The following is a 21,384-nucleotide window of genomic DNA, read 5'->3' as shown; positions in this document are numbered from 1 at the left end:
CTTCCTGTTGTTGATTTTGTTACGCGGGTTTTCATTTAAGGGGATGTATAATGACTGTGTAATGGAGACTATCATATCTAGCAGCATGTTATGTAACTTTGTGGCATTGTAAATTTCTCTTTTTCTTATTGTTGTTTATTTTGTATTGTGACTTTTCATTTAAGGGGATGTATAGTAACTGTGTAATGGGAACTATATCATATACAATGTAGTATGCATCTCTACTTCCAGACAAAGTTGGGCATGCAATGAAACTGTTTACAATATCTTGACAATAGGATGTTGGACTCTTTGCCATTGTCCATGCCCACAATGATGGACACAGGACCGTGTATGAAGAACTATATTATAGTAATGACATAGGGGAACTCTGAGAGGGGAGGGAATGGGGGAGGGAGTAAGGGAAATCCCACAATCTATGGAACTGTATCATAAAATGATAACAATAAAAAGAAGTAAAATTTTTAAAAATAAAATACCAAAAAGGAGATGCATTTAATTCTTCAGGATGTGTCTTTTTTTCTTCCTCCTACACACTGAAATGTTATCAATGAGAAAGAAGAAAAACTTTCAAGGGAAAAACCTAATTTGTATTATTAGTATAAGAAGCAGCAGTAGCTCTAAGATGCATCACAACTTTAAAATATGTCACTATGTCTAACACATGTTTAGAAAAGTGATAAAAATGTGTAGATACCACATCATTTGGTATAGATACTCAGAAACATAATCTTCACTGAATTATATAATAACATGCCTTTATTTCCTCTTTTTTGTGATCTTTGCATTGAATCCCACATTTTTTATATTAATATATACCTGCTATTTACCAGAAAATATGTATATATGTATATGTGTGTTTTAGATATATAGTTTAGATATTAAAGTGGTACAGCAAAATGCTAAAAATTGCTGAATCTCTGTATGCTCACTGGGCTCTTTTTTTCTATTTTTCTGTATTATTTGAAACATTTCAAAAGAAAAACATATACAAAATGAAAACTAAAATTTTTACATGATTTGATATTTATGTGCCAAATGGATAGTAGCTTGGATATACGTGGTTAAGTAAGACACATCATTAAAATTCATTTTACTTGCTAGTATTTACATTTTTAGTATTTTGTTTACATTTCATTTAAAAGGCAAAGCAATGGCGAAAGAGGAAACAGAAAGATAAGAAAGGAAAGCTAGAGGAGCAGTGACAGAGATAATCCTGTGTCTTCCTGTTCTCTGTCCGCATGCCCACATCAGACAGGGCTGGGCCAGGCCAGGCGCCCGGATGCACCCGGGTGCCCAGGAAGGTGGAGGGGAGGGGTTCAGCCACCACCTGCCGCTTCCCAGATGTAGTAACACAAAGCTGGACTGGCAATGGAGAAGGGACTGGAACACAGGTACCCTGACTACAGGACAGCAGTCTTTTCCAAAGAAGTATTAACAGCTGTGCAAAATGCTCATTTTGCTTTTTGCTTTTTAATAAAGCCAGTATAAAATTTAAAATTGCATATTTGACTTGTATTCATGTTTTGTGTCTTGTTTTTATTGGAAATATAAACACAAATCTAATATGCAAGCAGGCATGGCAAATGTGCATTATCTTACAATCCAATTTTTGCATGAACATTTTGAAGGCCCCTTATAAGTGTGACTATACATTATATGTATATTATATATCATATACATATACTATATACATATATTATATATTTGCATTATGACTTAATATTATATATGTTATTCTGTAATATTGCATTTAACCGATTAGAATAAATTATGACATGTATTATATATTACAGGTGATATTAGCATATATATTCTACATTGTGGCTATTATATGAAGGGTAGTCCTTAGAATGCCATTTCATTACCATATATTAGCTAGAATATATGTAGTCAGACCTTTTAAGAGAATGTAAAAATTTTTCAAGGAAACTACAGTAAAAGCAGTCATATACTCTTGCAAAATTGTACCTTGACATTTTTTCCTTGTAAATGCTAAATGAAATGAACCAGTATAAAAATTGCGGGAAACTGGCAATGTTTCCACTGGGACAAGCAGTGGAGGGGGACTGACCAGGCAGAGTGCGCCTGTGCAGAAAGGGGCATACACAGCTGCGTTTCCCAAACCGAATATAGCACTGCCAAATGAGCTCTCCAGAAACGCCTCTCACTGTGCAGGATGCGTGCTGTCTTACAAGCGTGCTGCTGTATTTTAATTAACTTGGCTAAGCTGTAATGAGGCTGCCGGAGACACAGGAAGAAAAGGCAGAAAACAAAATAAGGGGCCATGGAAATAGCACAGATGTGACTGGAATCAAGGCAAGCCCTTTCAGCAAACAGGGACGCTGGGCAGTGCCGGGCCTGGTACATGCAGATCCCAAGTGCCAAGAGACTGGCGCCTCAGCAATGCCTACAGATGGTATGCCTCCTCCTCCCTCTCAAAATTAAGATGAAATGGGGCAGATTTCTATTGTATAAGAAAGTTCAAAAAGCTATGCTTCAGTATCCTTGCAACAATTGTTTTTCAACCGTAAGTAAATGGGAAGGTGGTATGATGGGCTACCACCTCTCGCCTGTGGCATGCTGAGCTTTCTGCGGTGCCTACGCTGACAGCACGAACACTGGAGGATTCTGCCCAGAGAGAAAATGAGATGGAACTCCCACTGCTAACCTCCTCGGGCAAGCCAGCTTCCCTACACTGCACTTAGAGTATCATTCATGCTCCAGAGAACACGATTTGCCCTATTTTTGTTGGTATTCACTTAACACTGAGCTGTGTGAAAATGGGTTTCACTTATATCTTGGTCTGGTTACTTTGTGGGCCCTATTCCATTAAGTACTAAAAAGACAGGAGGTAATTCAGAAAGCAGACAAAAGGACAGAGGCAATGATAAATCCCAATGTCTCCCTGGGTTTCTGGCAGTATCCCCTACTGCTTTGAACTCGACATTGATTCAGTAACCCCAGCTTCCCATATCCCTCACACTAAATCAAAGCTTAGAGCAGGTGGTTTGAGACGGGACTTCTGCCTCTGTCTGATGTTAACATCTTCAGGGCTCATAAAAACAGAAAGAGGATCTCAAAGGCTTTTGCTCCTCCATGTTCTCCACAGTCACCTAACTTCTTTTCATTCTGATATAAAAAATTAGCTCCTTGTGCATTTTGAATAACGGAAGGTGAAAATTTCCAGAGAAAGGAAGAATAAATTAATCATCCACTACCCAACCCCCCCACCCCCGCTTTAAAAATATCTTCAAACTGCCAGTTTGTTCAGTAGGGGGCAATCCATACATACATGGCTGTACTTGGAGACAAAATATCCAGCTACCTGACAGCTTCAGTAAAAAGGAGAATACGATGCTATTCCTGGATGCGAAGTGTGAAGACATGAAACATATTTGGAACCGTTAACAGGCTCAAAGAGAACTTGCTTCTGGCTCAATTAGCAACGTCCAATTAGGGATGAAAGCCAAGGTCAACAAATAGACAACAGGAAAACCGTGTTAAAAAGAGAATATTTAACAAACCTAAAATTCTATAACTGACACCTTCCAAGAACTTTTCAAACAACACATTACAGTTGTGGAGTCTGAATTTACAGAATCTGTACTTTTCATCAAAAAAAAAAAAAACCTAGGGTTTATTTGGCAAAGTAAGAGATCTAGAGACAATTTCAAATTTAGTTTTCTAGTGCTTCCTCCATTTACTTAAAGGTGCAATCCTGTTTTGAGTGCAATTTTAGTGAATTACTGTTGAATAAAAAACACCGTTTCTTATCATTTTGTATCTTACAATGCTTGGGGAATAAGGAAGCCTTATCACAAGGCTCAATCTTCTTACTTAAAATGAAGAAGAATGCTCTAACATGGCAATGTTTCATCAGTCCCTCCTTCAGAACACCAGTAATTATGGCATCACCTTACCAGCAGACAAAAAGAAGAGCATGCAGTTTGGGAACTTTGCCACCATTAGGCTGTGGAATAACAAATCTAGTGTCTGTGTAATATCTTGCCATCCTTGGTGGCCTCAACCTGCATGGTGCCTCGAAAGCAGGAACACAATCAATGCCCAAATTCGCTCCAAATATTCCCTCTCAGACTTCAAAACCCATACAGGCTTTACTTAACATACAGTCATGAATGCAGCAAAATTGTAATTCACAGTGAAGCACCAGAAATACAATCCATTCTCCAAGGACCTTCTGGTTTGTAAAGCTGCTGCAGGGAAAGGAAAAACTACTACTTTAATGAGGCTGCTCATTCAGAATCCAAGTGGATCAAATCATCTAAAAGACACCATTTCCAGTGTGGAACTTCCCTGCTGATGTGCACTGGGAGGAAAAACCTGATCTACAAGAAATAAACAAGCATCCTTGAGGCCAGCATTTTTGAGCAAAAGCTTTCTATTTAAGAAATTAAAACATGCTATTACTTAGCATTCCACATTGAAAGGCAACCATAGTTTCTACTTGGGATTTTTGGAAAATATAGCAACTGTTCTTCTAGAGCCCACACTGAATTCACTTCATGTCAAGAACAAAATCTGTCTAAGCATCCTTTTCGCTTTACCCAATACTATCTCTATGTGGATTAGTCCAAAGAACTAGATATTGCATACAAGTAATCGTTCCTCAGTGACATTTCTTTGCTCTTGCAGAAATTTTACTTTTCCGATCAAATACATACCCTTGAAATTGGCAAATGTTCCATTCTAAATAATTTAGAAAGCCTCAAAATATTGAAATCCCTGGAAAAAGATATTCCTAATGCTTAAACAGCATCAAATATCATAAACGGTTTTTTCATACAGCAAAGGGTATGCTGGGTAATCTAGCAGCAGGGAATAATCTAATCATTTAAAACATGACAGCAGGCACCTGTGTTGTGGCACATTGAATTAAGCCACTACTGGAGACAGAGGCATCCCATATAAATGCAGCACTTTGAGGCCTGGCTGCTCTATTTTCAGTGTAGCTCCCTGCTTATCTGCCTAGGGAAACTGGCAGATGCATCCACATGGGAGACCCAAATTTCGCTCTAGGATTTTGGCTTCTTCCTGACCCATTTCCAATCTATGCGGGCATCTGGGGAGTGAGGCAACTGATAGATTTCTCTCTCTCACTCTCAGTGTTTCAAATACATAAATCATAAATAAATAAATATTTTTAAATGGCAAGATGCTTCTTATCATCATGAAATGTTCCTGACACATTGCTGAAGCCAGGAGTTACCTTTTGAACTAGCTTCTACTTTGATGTCCTCTATACGACACCTCACAGCAACGCCTCATATTTTTTAACTATTGATATGTGAATATCAATATACTAAGCAATTTAATTGTGAAATTAATCATCCCTTAAAAATCAACTGTGAGTTACTTCGCTATTGTTATTAAATATATAACGAATAAAACCACCCCAAAAAGCTTGCTTCAGTTTTATGGAAAATATTTAAAAATGAAAAATATTAAAGCATACCTCTGATTTGACAGATAAGAACAACCAGTCATCCTACTTTCATCATAGAGGTACAAGTATGTTAATAAGCAAGAGAAGCTTCTGGCTTAATTTCAAATCTATCCAATTTTTTTTTTGAATTCGCAATTCTATCCATTACTTTCAATCAAATCCCTTTACCTCTACATGTTTTCATGAAGGCAGCTCAACAAGCATTTACTGAGTGCCTATTACATAACCATCTCTTTATTTTAATAATGCAATGCAGCAAGAATTCCTTCCCTTATGGGCAATGCCTTCTAGGAGGACAGGCAACTACAACACCAAAAAACAAAGAGGAAAATCAGGAAGGATGGTAGCAAGTAGATCAGGGCAAGAAAAATACAGGGTGTCAGATGGAGGGAGATCAACATTAGTTAGAACATTAGGCCCCTCTGACGAAAAGCTGAACGATCGTGTATTAGGAAAAGACCAATCCTACCAGGACAAGTAGGCATGTGGGGAGAGTATACTGCTCGTGAGGGGGCAGTCAGTGCAAAGGGCCTTGCGCTAGAGTGTGCCTACTGTGTTGGAGGAAAGGCAAGAGGAGTAGGGAGAGTGAAGTGGAGGGAGCAGGAGGAAAGGAAGAGTGCTGAGAGAGGCCAGAGAAACAGGAACTGGATCATATGGGACCTTTCATGCTACTTTGACTCTGAGCACAGTGGGGAGCCATCAAAGGCTTTGGAGCAGAGAACCAACATGACAGGACTCAGGTTTCAAAGGAGCGTTCTGGCCTCTTTGTTGAGAACAGACTTTCCATAGGAAAAGGTGAAAGCAGAGGGAGCAGTCAGGAGGCCCCTAGAATAACCCAATATGAACTACCCCCGGAGCAGGGAAGGGTGCGGAAAGGGGGAAAAATGCCTGGATTCTAGCAACAGTTTCAGATCAATGAGACGAATGCATGACAGAATTTGAGAAGAGATTTTTTGAAAAGAAATAATTTGAGAAGAAATGAGTCATAATGTCACCTTTGTTATGCACTTGTCCCCATTTTACCCACTCAGAATTACTAATACTTACTTCTGAACACTGCTGCACACAAAACACTTTCTTCACATCTCTAGCATAGCAGCTGCCTTGCTGCAACTCAGTAGATGTTTATATATTCCCACTTACCTATAAATCCCTCCTGGAGCCCAAATGTGATGACTTTTTAATGCCCCTTTTTCCAATACTTAGTATAATGACTCACATATCATGGGCAATCAAAACATGTTTGATGAACAAATTAATGAATACTTGTGGACTTCAGTCATTCCCGCTATGCCCCCTTTTGTATACCAGGAACACAATTCAGTGCAATCCTTATCTTTTTCAGTATTCAAACTTAAGACTACACTGCCTTTGGAGAATTCACGCTGACGACAAAGTTTGCACACTGCAGTTCTTGTGGCATCAAAATGAGAAAGCAATCCTTATGCTATCCTGCTTACAAGGATGTCCTGGCTGCTCGCCTATGTGTTCAGAAATACGGATTCAGTTCAAAGCAGTAGTCATTAAAGTGAACTGATTTTCAGATGAGATCTGTCTGATTTGCAAAGACTGGAAGAAATTATATTAGTAAAAACAAATAAATGTGTGTCTGTTTGTAACTAGAAGACAGAAAAACATTGTCACTGAAAGAAGTATCTTCACTTCTCCCATAGAGACACCAGGGAATTGAAGGGATGATTGGCAAATTATCAGACTTAGCATTTGTGAGAAATGCAATGAAAAGAATAATCATTTTATGCATGTAGTCTCCAATTTTGAAAATGTATTGATTCGTATATTAACAGCACCCAGTGTAACTGATTTTTCTACTTTGCTTAAAGTAATAGTTCATATGTAACATTGTGGTCACAAAACTAAATATTTATTTATAGACGTTAAAACACTAAGAAAATAGCAAATACACTCTATTCTGAATAGCTACTGCTATGTGTAACAGAGATAGATAGCAACAGGGTATGAGAAAGTTGGTTTTTTTAAATAAAAATTAACAGTAAAAGGTAACATTTTAGAGATATTAGGCAGTCTACCATGTTGGATAGAAATGGGGATTTACCTTTGTGGCAGGATATTCTTCATTATGACAGTGACCATTTTGCATGTTGACTTGTGTCTCGTGGACGTGTAAGTCAAGTATCTATCCACTATTTGGGAGCACAGCCCTATGTCAGGAGGTCTTTCCAAAGCAGCTGCTTTAGATTAAGACACCTGGCATGACACTGAATCATGTAAATACCTCTCTCCCCTCAGCAGAGAGTATATCTGTCCACACACCACTGTTTTTCCAAGGGCCTTTTCTTGCTTCATGTCTGAACTCACAGGGAAGTCCCACATGGAGTCAACCCTGCAACCTGAGGGCAGGGGGTCAAATGGAGAAGGGGGAGGCCTTTGAGAAGATGTTGGAAAGAATCTGAGATCGGTGCTATTTATCCAGCTTGATGCATTCCTTTTCTGTTCCATCATTTCTCCTAGTTCCCCTCATGCCCTCCCTAAACTTATAAATTATCTCAAATGATAACAGTTACAGAATGAGGAATCTGCATCCACCATTGGAGAAGCAGGTATGATGTGGCGAGCTGAGCACAATCCTGATACTTTACAATAATGGTGACTAGTACTTCACTGTAACAAGAAAAGGCATTTTTCCTTATCTTTAAAGAAAAAATTGTGCATGTGCAGGCGCATATGTGAGCACAGCATGGTGTGTGACGTATATGCATGTACAAGTGCAAATGCGCACACAGATACATCGATATCTAGAAGCTGCTCTGTTGGTTCAAATCCCACAATAGCAAAATAAATAAATAAATAAACTGACTGGATTCCCTTACTGCAAGTAGGAAAACATGATGAAATAATCCCCAAATGAACTTCAGCATGTACTCCCGTTCCCTGCTCCAGGTTACAAACCCACTAATATGCACTTGGGAAGAATCCTCAATGAGGAGGAACTGAAGCCAAATCCATCCTTCGGGTTCACCTTTGAAAAAACCCACTTGCTCACACTGGAGACCCATAATGAGGTCCTGGCTCCTGGCACTGGCATAGTGCAGTCTTGGCTATCGCAGGTGACTCAGGCAGGAATGGAGGTAACAAGGAGAGGGTTAAAGCATCAGCTCTTCCCTGCATCCTCACTGGCACCAGTCAATCTCTCTGCCAGCTGCTTCTGCGCAGGAGCAAAGAGCAGCGGCTGTGAGGTCTTCACAGTTACCTTAGCCGATTCTAAGGTCATTAAAATAAAAGTAACATTGCTGGCACACCCACTCTCATCATGCACCTGACGTCATGCCATTTTTGAGATTTCTAAAAAACAGCAAAAAAAACCCAAAAAGGCAAAAATCAAGTTCCATCCCCATACTCTCTCACAACTATTCAGTCATGACTGGACCCCACATTACTCCTTACACTCCCAGACAATACAAAACGAGGAGTGCAAACGTCAAAGCTTAGTGGAGCACAATTCTTTCTTAAGCACATGTACGATGCTCCTAGAGTGTGTGCCCTCATTTTGCACATAAATCAGCCTTGCTTTGCGACTCCCCTTTGCCTGGATATCCACCTTGAATTCTTGCATCAGAGACAAGAGCCTGGACTCAACAGGCGCACAGCACTCACATCTACGGAGTAAAGCAGTGTAGGAAAGGTCCCTGTTTCTCTCTCTCCACCCGCTAAGCCCTTGACTCGGTCACTACCTTTCAAGTAAGTCTTAAAAATGAATAACAAAAACAAGCTAGGGTGTGCCTGGGAAACTCAGACTGGGTTCTGTAAAAATGTGACAGATTTTAGCTTTCCATTGAGAGGGACACAATGCTCTCGTTGGAAACAGAGAATCCACCAGGCAATTTTGAAAGATGAGTTCATGGTGGTCACTTTTCCTCAAACTGACTATCAGAACAGATGGTCTCAAAACAGTCAAAAGAGATAGCAACATTATCTTGATGTGTTAAATCCTGATAATGTTCTAACTAAGGAAAACGAAATTACTCATAAAGAGCTTTGAGGCAAAAAACTATTAACTTATTTTCCTATTATGTACAAATGAATAGAAAAAAATTACTTCAAATTTCCATTACCAGATGACATTTTGTGAAATGTCTGAACAAAAAAATAAAAAAGCCCAACTGACAAATAGTGAGGTTCAATCGAAAATCTAGATCGAGGGTCTAGCACCACAGCCTAGTGGCTAAATTCTCGCCTTGCCACTGCCAGGATCCCAGATGGGTTCTGGTTTATATCCCAGCAGCTTCATTTCCCACCCAGCTCCACACTTATGGCCTGGGAAAACAGCAGAGGACAGCCCAAAGCCTTGGGACCCTGCACCCATGTGAGAGACCCAGAAGAAGCTTCTGGATCCTGGCTTCAGATCAGCTCAGCTCCAACCATTGTGGCCACTTGAGTAGTGAACCAGTAGACAGATCTTTCCCTCTGTATCTCCTTCTCTCTCTAAATCTGGCTTTCCAATAAAAAAATAAATAAATAAATCTTTTTAAAAAGGTATAAAAAGAAATGGAATTGGGCCTGGTAAAATAGCTCATGTGACTCATCCTCCCTCTCCAAGTGACAGCATCCCACAAGGGAACAGGTTCGTGTCCGAGCTGCTCCACCTGCCACCCAGCTCCCTGATTGTGGTCTGGAACAGCCATGGTGGATGGCTTAAAGACTTAGGACTCTGAACCCATGTGAGAGACCTGGAGGAACCTCCTGGCTTCCGACTCTGGATCAGCTAAGCTCAGGCCATTGCAGCCATCTGGGGAATGAAACACCAGATGGAAGATCTGTTTCTCTGTCTCTTTTCGCAAAACTGTCTTTCCAATAAAACAGTGCATGTTGCTAAATATAAATACATATATTTTAAATTTTTATTTGTTTTTATTGAAAAGTAAGATTTTACAGAGAGGAGAGGCAGAGAGAAAGATCTTCCATCTGCAACAGTCAAAGCTGAGCTGGGTCTCCCATGTGGGGACAGGATCCCAAGGCTCTGGGCTGTCCTCTACTGCTACTTTCCCAGGCCACAAGCAGGGAGCTGGAAGGGAAGTGGAGCTGCCAGGATATGAACCAGTGCCCATCTGGGATCCTGGCAGTTGCAAGACGAAGACTTCGGTTACTAGGCTATCGCTTTGGGGCCCATGTTGCTATATTTTTAAGATAACTACTGAGCTTTTGCTTCATGGTTTAATCACCAGGAATACCTATGCATTTTACATTAGTGGAGACAGCAAGCATCAGAAGACCTATGGAAGCAGTTCAAGAAAGGAATTAAGATAACAGTTATCTGGGTAGATTTAAGAAACACTAAATGTAGACACTTGTTTTTAAGACTCAAACATCAAACCCATAAACAGTCTTCACATAGTCCATAGAAAATGCATGTTAAGAAAAACAATGGATGGATCTCAAGCATTTTCCCATCAAGACAAATTGTGAAATTCAATGTTTGCATGAAACTTTGAAGTACCTTCCTATCTGAAATGTCTATACTCATTTTCTTTCCAAATGGAAAACTACATGATGACATATAGACAATGCTCTTAGAAATTTACAATTTTGATGGGGTAATATCTTGATACTAATGTCTTCAGAATCTTAGGAGGAAAAGAGCATGTGTTTGGTAGGCAGTTAGCCACAACCCACACTTAGCTCACTGAATCTTCATAGGAGTCTCAGAAAATGGGTACCACTACCATCACTTTACAAGAAGATGTAGATCCAGGAAGACTAGTTATGGTTGTGGATGACAAAGGGAATAAATAGTTTGTACAGAATTAAATCTCAGAAGCAGATATTTGTAATTACAGTTAATGTGCCACACAGCATGCCCAGATCCCATTAGCAGAGTCCTCTGCTGGAGTCCCTGCTCTGCCCCGGATGCCATTTCTGCTCTCTCTGGGAGGCAGAGGCTGATGGCTCAAACCCTCAGCTTCTGCTACCCGCACAGGAGGTCTGGACCGGGTTCTGAATGAACCAATGAATACAACTTCTTTCCTCCCTCTTTCCCTCCTTCCTCACCCTCTCCCCCTCTCATTCACTTTGCCTTTCAAATACATACAAATGAATAAACAAACACAAACCTCAGTTCTGTGACTCCAAAGCCCATGCATTATTGAGAGCATATGAATAATTTCCATTTCCTTGAAAGACTTAAAATTGGGGGTTTCCACATTTCATTGATTTAGATCATAACAGATTTAATGAGGGATCAAAGAAAATTTACAAAATGGTTCTAGGTATTTACTAAGTCATATGTGGATTGAATGTGGGCATTTGTTTCTAATGAGTCTAGATTACCTACATATATATAGCAGAAGACAGAGATGAAGATGAAGACGGAGGAGGAGAAAGCAGGGAACAGAGGAAATGAGATCACACACAACCAACACTTGGAGCCCTGGGGAGGTAGTGGAGCAAAATATGTGAGAAGGCAACTCTGCTGGGCCCTTGGGTTGATTCATGATTCTACCGCTCAACCAGTTGACCAATACTGGACAAGTCCCCATACCTCTCTGAGCTCCCATGTCCTTATGTGCCACTATTGTTGAACAGCCTATGGACTTCACACAATGACCTCACTTATTATTAAAGGGCAAATAATTTAAAGTATATTCTATAAGAGAAGTGTTTCCATTTTTACTACTCTCAAAGCCTGTTTTCTTTTTAGTAGACAAATGTCACCAAATTTGTGGAAAATGGATTTCAAAGGACATTTAGGGCAGACTCTGTAGTGTAGGGAATTGATTTGCCCTTGGGAATGCCAGCATCCCATATCAGTGCCTGGCTTCCCTCAAAGGCAACAGGTAAAAATCAAGTCCTTGAGTTCCGACCACCCATACAGAAGATTCAGAGAGACTTTGTGGCTTTTGGCTTCTCCCTGGCCCACCCTGGCTGTTGGGAACATTTGGAGAGTGAAACAAAAAAATAGAAGATCTTCTTTCTCTTCCCCCTCTGTTCTAAATAAATAGCTTTAAACTATACATTTATTTTGATGCAAAAAAAAAATAAATTCACAGAGTATCTTCACAATATTTGTTGAAAAATGTGTATTATAAAAATATTATACAGAGATTTCCTAAATTTTCTGTGTGAAAAGAAACTTATCTTTTAGAATTCCATCTTTCAGGAACTTTCCGAAGAACGCTTCTATCTCCTCATCTGTAAAGACTTCCTAAGGTTAGACGCCCAAGAGGTTCACACCACCAGCAGAACACCAAAACTATAAATGCACAACTTGCTTGGTTTCTAGAAATGACTGCAAACGAAATTCATTTAGAAATTAGACACGTTCTGGCAGTTGCTGTGCCTTAAAGAATAATTTAAGACTTATGTTGTCACTTACTCTTTTGTTTTTGTTCCCCATTCTAAATTGCCTACTTACTGAATAGATAATAACTTGCAGCTGAGGCTGTGATTAGAATGAGAAGGAACTTTCTCCTTGGCATAATGAGGCAGAGCCAAATGTTGACCAGCAAATGAAGCTTAGAGTTGCCCAAAGCAAATGACAGACACCCCTCTTGCAATGGGATCAAAAAAATGAAGGGCCTTCAATATGTGTCTTAGTTTTGACAGTCCATTATGATACCACCTACCTCTATTTTATTTTATTCTTTCCCTTTAGTCAAAAAAGAGTAATGTGCATTAAAAAGTAAACCTAAAATATTTTAGGTTTCTTGTATAGTATGCCTATGGTCCAACTTCTAATTGTCATTTTAGTTGCTTTCGTATCTTAGTAAAAGAGCAATAACAATAAACAATGATAACAAGATTTCCTACTCAATATTGCAACCCGTCAATCCCATAAGATGTTAAAAGCACAAGTCTTATTCAAAGTCAGTCAATCTCAAAGGATATTTAGGAAAGGTAGGAAAAACAGAAAGTGGGAGGAAAGAGAAAAGAAAAGAGAAAAAAGCAAAAAACAAAAAAAAAGGAAAGGCCATTTCAATAACCAATCTCTAATCACAGATTAAGTGCCTACATAATCAGAAACTCAACACTAGAAGCCAACGCTGCACTGAAGTACCCCGCATATTGAGGTTTGCTACTAAGGAGATAGACTTAAACTAACACAGATGGAGTTATTCCCACCACCGAACACACACTCATCATAAGGTAACTGCTCAACAGTTTCAGTGGATGGATAGGTGATCTAGGAATGCATTACACATTAAATAATGTTTAATTCCTGTCACATCTCCATGAGTCAGATCTTGTCCTTTCCTGGATGACAACACAGGAGCTGTGCCATTCACAGCTCAAGATCACCCCCTCTGCCCGCCCTCCACCGCCACCACATAGCTGTGCCCGTAGACATCTACCAGAGCTGCTGACTGCGTCACTCTAGGCGGCACCATTCTCACTCATCTATTCCACTTGTGCCCCCAGGACTCCCATCTCCACACAAGCATTGTGAATGTTATCTTTTGTACTGTGCTTGATAAACCGAAACAAGTCTCCACGGAAGTACCCACAGCACTGAGAGAAGAAGGGCAGGGTATTTATACTATTCCATGCAGCAATACCGCAGGAAACAGCCTCACACAAAATTCCAGCTACTTCGCTCCCCCACGTGGTATTATTTTCTCTAGATTCCTTTCCTTCAGCATTGCCTTCAGTTAATATGATCCATCACTTTAGGTATCCTCTTTTCCAAATCGGAACCTCACATTTTTCTCAAAAATGCTCCTTGAGTCATTTGCTTTCACTACTTCTTTTGCTACGCAGTCCTTTCCCATCCCCACACCCACCCCTCAGATGAAAGAACATTAGTCTATTTCCTTTTTTAGCTCTACTTTTAATTTACAAATATTCTATACTGATGAATACCATTGTTATTTACGTAGTGATGACCTGTTCATCACCCTCCTCTTTTCTCCCTTTCTAAATTCAAGGCATGCACAACTAATTTTCTAGCCTCCAATTAATCTCCAGTTAATCAACAGGATCCCCAACAGGTAGGCTGACCACAAAATGTTCAAACTGAAATAACTATTTGTTACATCTTCGCAAAGTACCTCACTTTCCTACATTCTGTAATTCAACCCAAGCTGGCACCATGGATGGTACCTCTTCTCTTTACTACTCATGGTCAGTGGGTTACCAAATTCCATTCCTCCTACTTCCAATATATTTTTGGAATACATTCCTTTATCCTTATCCCACTGATCCATAGCCCACCCATCTCCCCATTCTATTTTGTCAGGATTCTTGCAATAATCTCTCCCAACTGATTTGCAACACAGTGTTGCTTCTAATACAGCTTTCTTACTGCTGCCAAGATCATTCCTTCTTAAAGTCCTTCAATATCTTCCCGAGGTTTGCAAAATAAAGACGGAGTCATTTTACAGGAGCAAATAAAATCATCCATATAAAGCCCATCAGGGATAACAGCGAAGTGCTCTACCATGACATTTTCAGGGCACAGGCTGAAACTGACCGTTCACTGTTCCCTTCTAATCCAAACAGTCTCCAGGTCTCCAGGTCTTTCACAAGAAGGGTCACTGTCCCTCTCAGTAAAACTCAGAGGAGAACAAACTGCTGGAGAAAACTATATCCCTCAGAAATTCTTGGGTATTCAGGGCAGGCAGGACTGTGTTATGGCTGGTTAAGTCAACATCTGTGACGCCAGCCTTCTGCACAAGTGGTAACTCAGCTCCTCACTGCTGCATCTCGGATCTGGGTTCCCGTTAATGCGCCTAGGAAAGCAGCAGAAGACACCCTCAATATCTGGGACTCTGCCACCCATGCAAAGACCTGGACTGAGTCTGTAACTCAGCCTCTCAAAGGAATAAAATAATTCTTTAAAAAAAAAAATTGGTCAGTTCACAATATTGGGATCACAAATAAGTAAGTTCAGGGACATTGCATAAAGTTTTCAGAAAACTAAAACTCTCTTCAATCCCCACCAGGTCAAGTAAGAAGCCAACTTACAAAATAAAGCCAGTGTCTACATCTGCATGATCATTTCCAGGGACTAAGGAAATGAGTTGGCAAAAAAGGGTTTCTTGTTTACCTATGTCATTTGACATGATATAGTGCCACATCACCTAAGGACACCGGCATGCTATGGCCCAGGCTCTGGTGATGTTCATCTCATTGAGACGCAGGGATATTCCAGGTGAAATCAATCTAAGAAGTACATACAAGTCATGGGGATGGCATTGTAGAGAAGGAGGTTAAGCCACTGCCTGAATTGCCAGCATCCCAAATTAGCACTGGTTTGTATTATGTTCTCTGATTCAGCTCTCTCTGCTAAAGTGCCCGGGAAAGCAGCGGATGATGCAAGTGCCTGGGCTCTGGCACCCACACGGGAGATCCAGAGAGAGCTCCAGGATAGTGGCTTCGCCCTGGCCCAGTCCCAGCAGTTGCTTCCATCTGGGAATGACCTATACACGAAAGCTCTCTCTCCCTCTGCCTCTTCCTCTCTCTCCCTCTCTCTCCCTTTCTCTTTCTCTTTTCCTCTCTCTCTCTCAAGTGAATCTTCAAAAAAAGAGAAAAAAACCATCACAGGCCATTTCAAGCTCAAGATAAAAAAGCAACAAGTAAACGAGCTATACTTATGCAAGGATACACTATTCTTTACTTGCTCCCTAAACATGTGTACGTTTTGCCTTTGAGTTGTGCAGTCACATTTTATTTTAACTGTATCTGTCCCCAGTAGCAGCATCCCTCTCTTAACCAGAATATCGAAGTAATTTTTTCCTAAATGGAAAGTTTTTCTTAGAAGGGGCTACATGGTTTCACTGGAAAGATAATTAGTCCCACCAATATTTACTGTTAAACATGTGCCCATTCTCTAGCAGAGCCTTAAAAATAATGAAACAAACACTTTACATAAATGCATGTCTCCATGGAAAAATTATTGAGCTCATTATTGTTTTCCTTGAGCAATGCAGATCAACTATAATTATATGTGGCACTTCTGAAACAACACTGTGTTGTTCCAGCTAACCATTTCCTCCTCAAATATTTCAGATGGATGAACTATACCGATGTGTTTTATTATAGCATGTTGAAGGAAAACAACATTTTCCCTTACTTCTAAACATAGTAATTGCATTAAAGTTGTTCTTTTCTGGAAACAGAATTTATTTTTAATATCAAAAACAGAAATGAAAGGCCACATATGACTGCATCTGTATGTTTATACTTCACCAATATGGTGTGAGCAGAATTGTTTTTGAAAAAAATAGTTTAAAACTGAGACTTACTATTAACCAAACTTTTCATTCAGGGACAGCAAGTTATTTGGAAGTTTGAAACTATCTTTGAGGGCCCCAGAGTGATACCCTAGTGGCTAAATCTTCACTTTGCATCTGCTGGGATCCCATATAGGTGCTGGTTGGGAACCGAGCTAACTCTGCTTTCCATCCAGCTCCCTGTTTGTGGCCTGGGAAAGCAGTCAAGCACAGCCCAAAGCCTTGGGTTCCTGTACCTGAGTGGGAGATCTGGAAGAAGCTCCTGGCTCCTAGCTTCAGATTAGCTCAGCTCTAGCCATTGCGGCCAGTTGGGAAGTGAGCCAGCAGATGGAAGATCATTCTCTCGGTATATCTACCTTTCCAGTAGATAAATGAATAAATAAATGCTTTTTAAAAATCCTTAGTAAAAAAGCTTATGGCATTATGTTTTTTTAAAAATTACTTATTTTTATTGAAAGGCAAACAAACAGAGAGAAGGAGAAATAGAGAGCAAGATTTTCCAACTACAACGGCCACAGCTAAGCCTGTCTGAAGCCAGGAGCCAGGATCCTCCTCCAGGTCTCCTATATGGGTACAGGGTCCCAAAGCCTTAAGCCACCCTTGACTGCTTTCCCAGGCCACAAGCAGGGAGCTGGATGGGAAGCTGGGTGGCCGCGATTAGAACCATAGCCCATATGGGATCCCGGTGCATAGAAGGCAAGAACTTTAGCCACTAGGCTATCACACCAGGCCCACTCATTATTATTTTTTAGTAAAGAATATTCCTAGTTGTCAAAAAATTCAGCCTTTCTTCACTCAACATGAAAACTAGAAATGAAACTGCTGTTTCTGAAAATTTATACATTAATTTACTAAAAAGTTTATTTATTCTCAATTGAATGAGTTACAGGGAGAGAAGGAGGTACAGAGAGATCTTCCATCTCCTGGCTCAAGTACCTCAATGACTGTGACAGTCAGGGTTGGGGCCATCTGATTCTTCTAGGTCTCCTACAATGGGTACAAGGGCTTAAGCACTTGGGCTGTCCCCGCTGCCTTCACAGACACTTAGCAGGAAGCTGGGTTGGAACTGGAGCAGCCAGGACTTGAACCAGCACACATATGGGATGCCAATGCCCCAACTGAGGCCTAACCTGCAACAATAGCTATAGCACTGGCTACTGTGAGTTATTTTAAAGTTGAAATATCTAGAATAGTTTAGGCACAAAAATAAACACCTGCTGTGGTTCCCTGGCATTGGTTCATCCTCAGAAGGAAGGACCACAATCTATTTAGATGGTGTCCTTTTAATTGTATCCTTTGCTGAGTTATTTCAGAATCATCTGGCAATCGTTTGTTCTTTGCTGCAGAAATTTTTGGAGTATTGTGTAAATGAAAACCCTGATCCTAATAATCTACATACAAATTATAAATTGCCTTTCCGTTTCTTTTTTTCACATTTGGCTGAATTTGTGGACTATTTTGCATTTCCCTAAATTGCATTGTAAATCAAAAAACACACATCTGCTGAAATTGAAAGTTTTGTTTTAACTGGCTCACTCGTGCAGAACAGCTGTGGCTTCAGAGTGCAGAGACCAGAAGGGTGCCCTTCACTCACATTAACATTCGACAGACGCAATCACCAAAAAGCACATGTTTACACAAAACAGTACGTAGAACCCCAAAGATCTGTGGTCTAAGGGGAAAAATGGTTCCTAACCTTCCATGTTTAATGAACCTGAAAAGACCATGAAAGATTTCAGAGTTTCAATTGAGAGTCATGAAGACCACTTAAAAGCAGGTAGATGCAGTTGTTTTTCGCATTACATAAATCGGTCATGGAGACAAGCAGATTCCTTTGAAAGCAATGGTGCTAGAGAGTGGATTGTGTTCCCCTTGCTGTGTGTGACATGTGTTTGGGGATAGAGTTTTTAAGGTGGGTAGGTTCCACCGAACCCTAAGAGCAGGGCCCTCATCCCACAGGACTGGTGCTATGTCTAAGCAGTCTCAGAAGAGGAGGAAACACACCAGTTTTTCTCTCATCTCTCTTTCCTCTCTCTCTTCTCTCCAAAGCCCCTTCAGTACACACAGAGGAAAGGCTTTGTGGGGACACAGAAAAAAGGCACTATTTACAAGTCAAGGAGAAGGGGCAAATCCAACCTCCCAGTTTCCAGAATTAAACAGTCTGGGCAAACTACAACAGTACCTCGCCACTCTGGGACAATGAGTATAAGAATGCCTTGCATTAATTATCCTATTACAAATAGCATTAGTTTGAATGATACAGGTTCTTAAACCTTAATCAAATATTTGACATTAATCTGATAAACAGATGCATTTTTTGAAATACTAAATATGCCTTACTGTCTTTCAAGCTTTTGAAAGGCATATATAATATGAATTCATATTTATGTGTGATTTACATATGCATAAATTATGTATAATTTAATATTAATGTATACAATGCACACAAATATATAAAATATATAAACACATAGTATGTTTATACTATACATGCATGTATTTGTGTCTATTTGAAAGAACAATACTATTCTAAATTTAATATATGAGATATGTTCTGTCCAAATTTATTTAAGATATATGCTTTATGTCTTCATACTTTTAACTCCATTTCAAAGCCAGGTTATGGCCGGATGTTGGAGCACTGGAATATTTAGATGTGCTAGATAAAATATTTTTAGCTTTAGGGTTTTTAAAATTTTTCTCCTTAGCATTTTAAGATCCTTACACAATGTTAAAGTAAACAGGTTTCTTTTTCTCTCTCCAGCTCTCTTTTTTTTCCTTCTTATAGACCCTCTAATATCGACAATGACAGAGGTGAATTCATCAAGGTCTTGTTCAAAGCAGAACTTGGATACTCTTAAAAAAACAGAATGTTATATTTATAACTGATACTAAAGAACTATACTATCATGATCATATGAAAGAAAATAGTGGGAGGGGAGGAGGGGGGAATGGGGAATCCTTTACGCACAAAACCTTACCACGGAAAATAAAAACAATAAAAAAGCAGAACTTTCACACCATTTCAGTTAGAATGTCAAACATATTGTCTTGCTTGCTTGTTTAAGACAAAGATGTTTCTATTTTTATTGTGTAACTAAGGTACAGATTAATACATACAGACTGGACATGTGAAATCCTAATGGAAAAAAATTGGCCTTCCTGAAGGGTTTGGTTGGAGAACTCACTGCTGGTAATTAAGCACAGGAGTCCTCACAGGATGGGGTATGACTTAACAATTAAAAAAAAAAATGGAGAAAGCACACGTAGAGAGAAGTGAATTTTACCATTACTATTTTCTCTTCTATGCTACATATTTATTTGGGGGCATACATTTAAAGATTCTGTGTTTGTTGGGGGAAGACTAAGACTTTGCTGCCGCTTTCCCCAGCCCCCGAGCAGCAGAAAATGAAATGAAGAAAGTGGGGGATAACTGAAGCAGGTCGAGTGTGCCCAACAGGTGCAGATGACAGAGACTGGCTGTTCTCAAATAATGAACAAAGAAGACTCACTCCCAGAAGCCAGAATTGCAGAATTCATCACGAGATCTATACTGCATCACAATCAAACTGATGGTGCTCCTGAACATGAAAATATTAAATCAAACCCACATTTATAATCAACAAAATTTTAATAATAAATTTTAAAATTTCCAAAACTTTATGGCTCAAAATTGTTTGTGTTGATATGAATAGTTAGTTAAATAGGTGAAAGGACACTTTTAAAATCAGCTGAAACACAGAGAAAATGCCCGTTTCGGTGTGCCGACGTGCAGTGTCTATGCTGGCACACGTACACAATTACATAAATAAAAGATAAAGGAAAATAACTGAATAAAGAATTCAACATTATATAACTTCCACTATTTCATGCCCCTGATGTTTCAAATATTTTCCACCATATATTTCCTAGAGAATCAAATTCTCCTTGTGCGCTTGAGGGAGAAAAGAAAAATAAATAATTTTATCCTTTTTTCACGACAAATTACTCTTAGTTTCAAGGTAGCATCTGGTGCATACAAATACTTAGCAAATATTCAACTGAATAAACTATAATATATGACACGTCCCCATGGCTTCAGGTAGAAAATTCACACTCAACAGAAACAATCGTTTAAAATGTAAGCTGAACATATAATTCCAAATAACTTCGCAGAATAAGCTAAATGGAAGTGTTTTTGTAAGCTTTAACTTCTCACCTCTTCCTTTGTCTTTTTAGATATAACCCGGAGCCAGTCTCCAATCATGCTCAGGACAGCAGCAAAGTAAGCGAGGCCTACAAGGATCCAAAACCACACGACAGGCTTATAGAAGTCCAGGTACTCAATATCTGACCCACCTGCAAGAAAAAGACAAAGCGAAAAAACTTTATATTTGCAGAAGTCTAAAATCCAGATATTCGTTAAACTGGATTTAAGAGTCTAGACTTACAAAGTATAAGAAATCTAACATTCTTGCAAACTGGTCCATGTTATTAACTTCAGATAGAATTTCTCCTTTTCACTCAATGATTCCTATCTAGTGTTGAACAAGTTATATAAATGTTTCTTAGAAAGATCATTCATTCTCCAGATCATGATGATGTTTCCTTGTGTCATATTTTTAATTTATTTTAACCTGATACAACTATTCTAGCACTTCATTATTTTGTGTATACTAAGTCTCATTATCCACTCGATTTGTAATAACTGGAAGAACAGAGAAGAAAGATGTT

General features: G+C 39.4%; 1 protein-coding gene across 3 annotated transcripts in view; it reads right to left on the bottom strand.

Moving 5' to 3' along the window:
* The window catches only part of KCNK2 (potassium two pore domain channel subfamily K member 2), a 184,751-nt gene that overhangs the window by 12,490 nt on the left and 150,877 nt on the right, over window positions 1-21,384 (bottom strand). For all 3 annotated transcript variants that reach the window (XM_040985309.1, XM_040985310.1, XM_040985308.1), the window contains one exon: window positions 20,870-21,009. In XM_040985309.1, coding sequence (XP_040841243.1) covers window positions 20,870-21,009 — 140 coding nt within the window. The remainder of the gene's footprint in view (window positions 1-20,869; window positions 21,010-21,384) is intronic.

Source organism: Ochotona curzoniae, unplaced genomic scaffold (assembly GCF_017591425.1).
Source record: "Ochotona curzoniae isolate NIBS_2020 unplaced genomic scaffold, NIBS_Ocur_1.0 contig_430, whole genome shotgun sequence".
Taxonomy (NCBI): domain Eukaryota; kingdom Metazoa; phylum Chordata; class Mammalia; order Lagomorpha; family Ochotonidae; genus Ochotona; species Ochotona curzoniae.
Note: the sequence above shows the minus strand (reverse complement) of the source record. Positions and strands in the feature narration are given on the sequence as shown.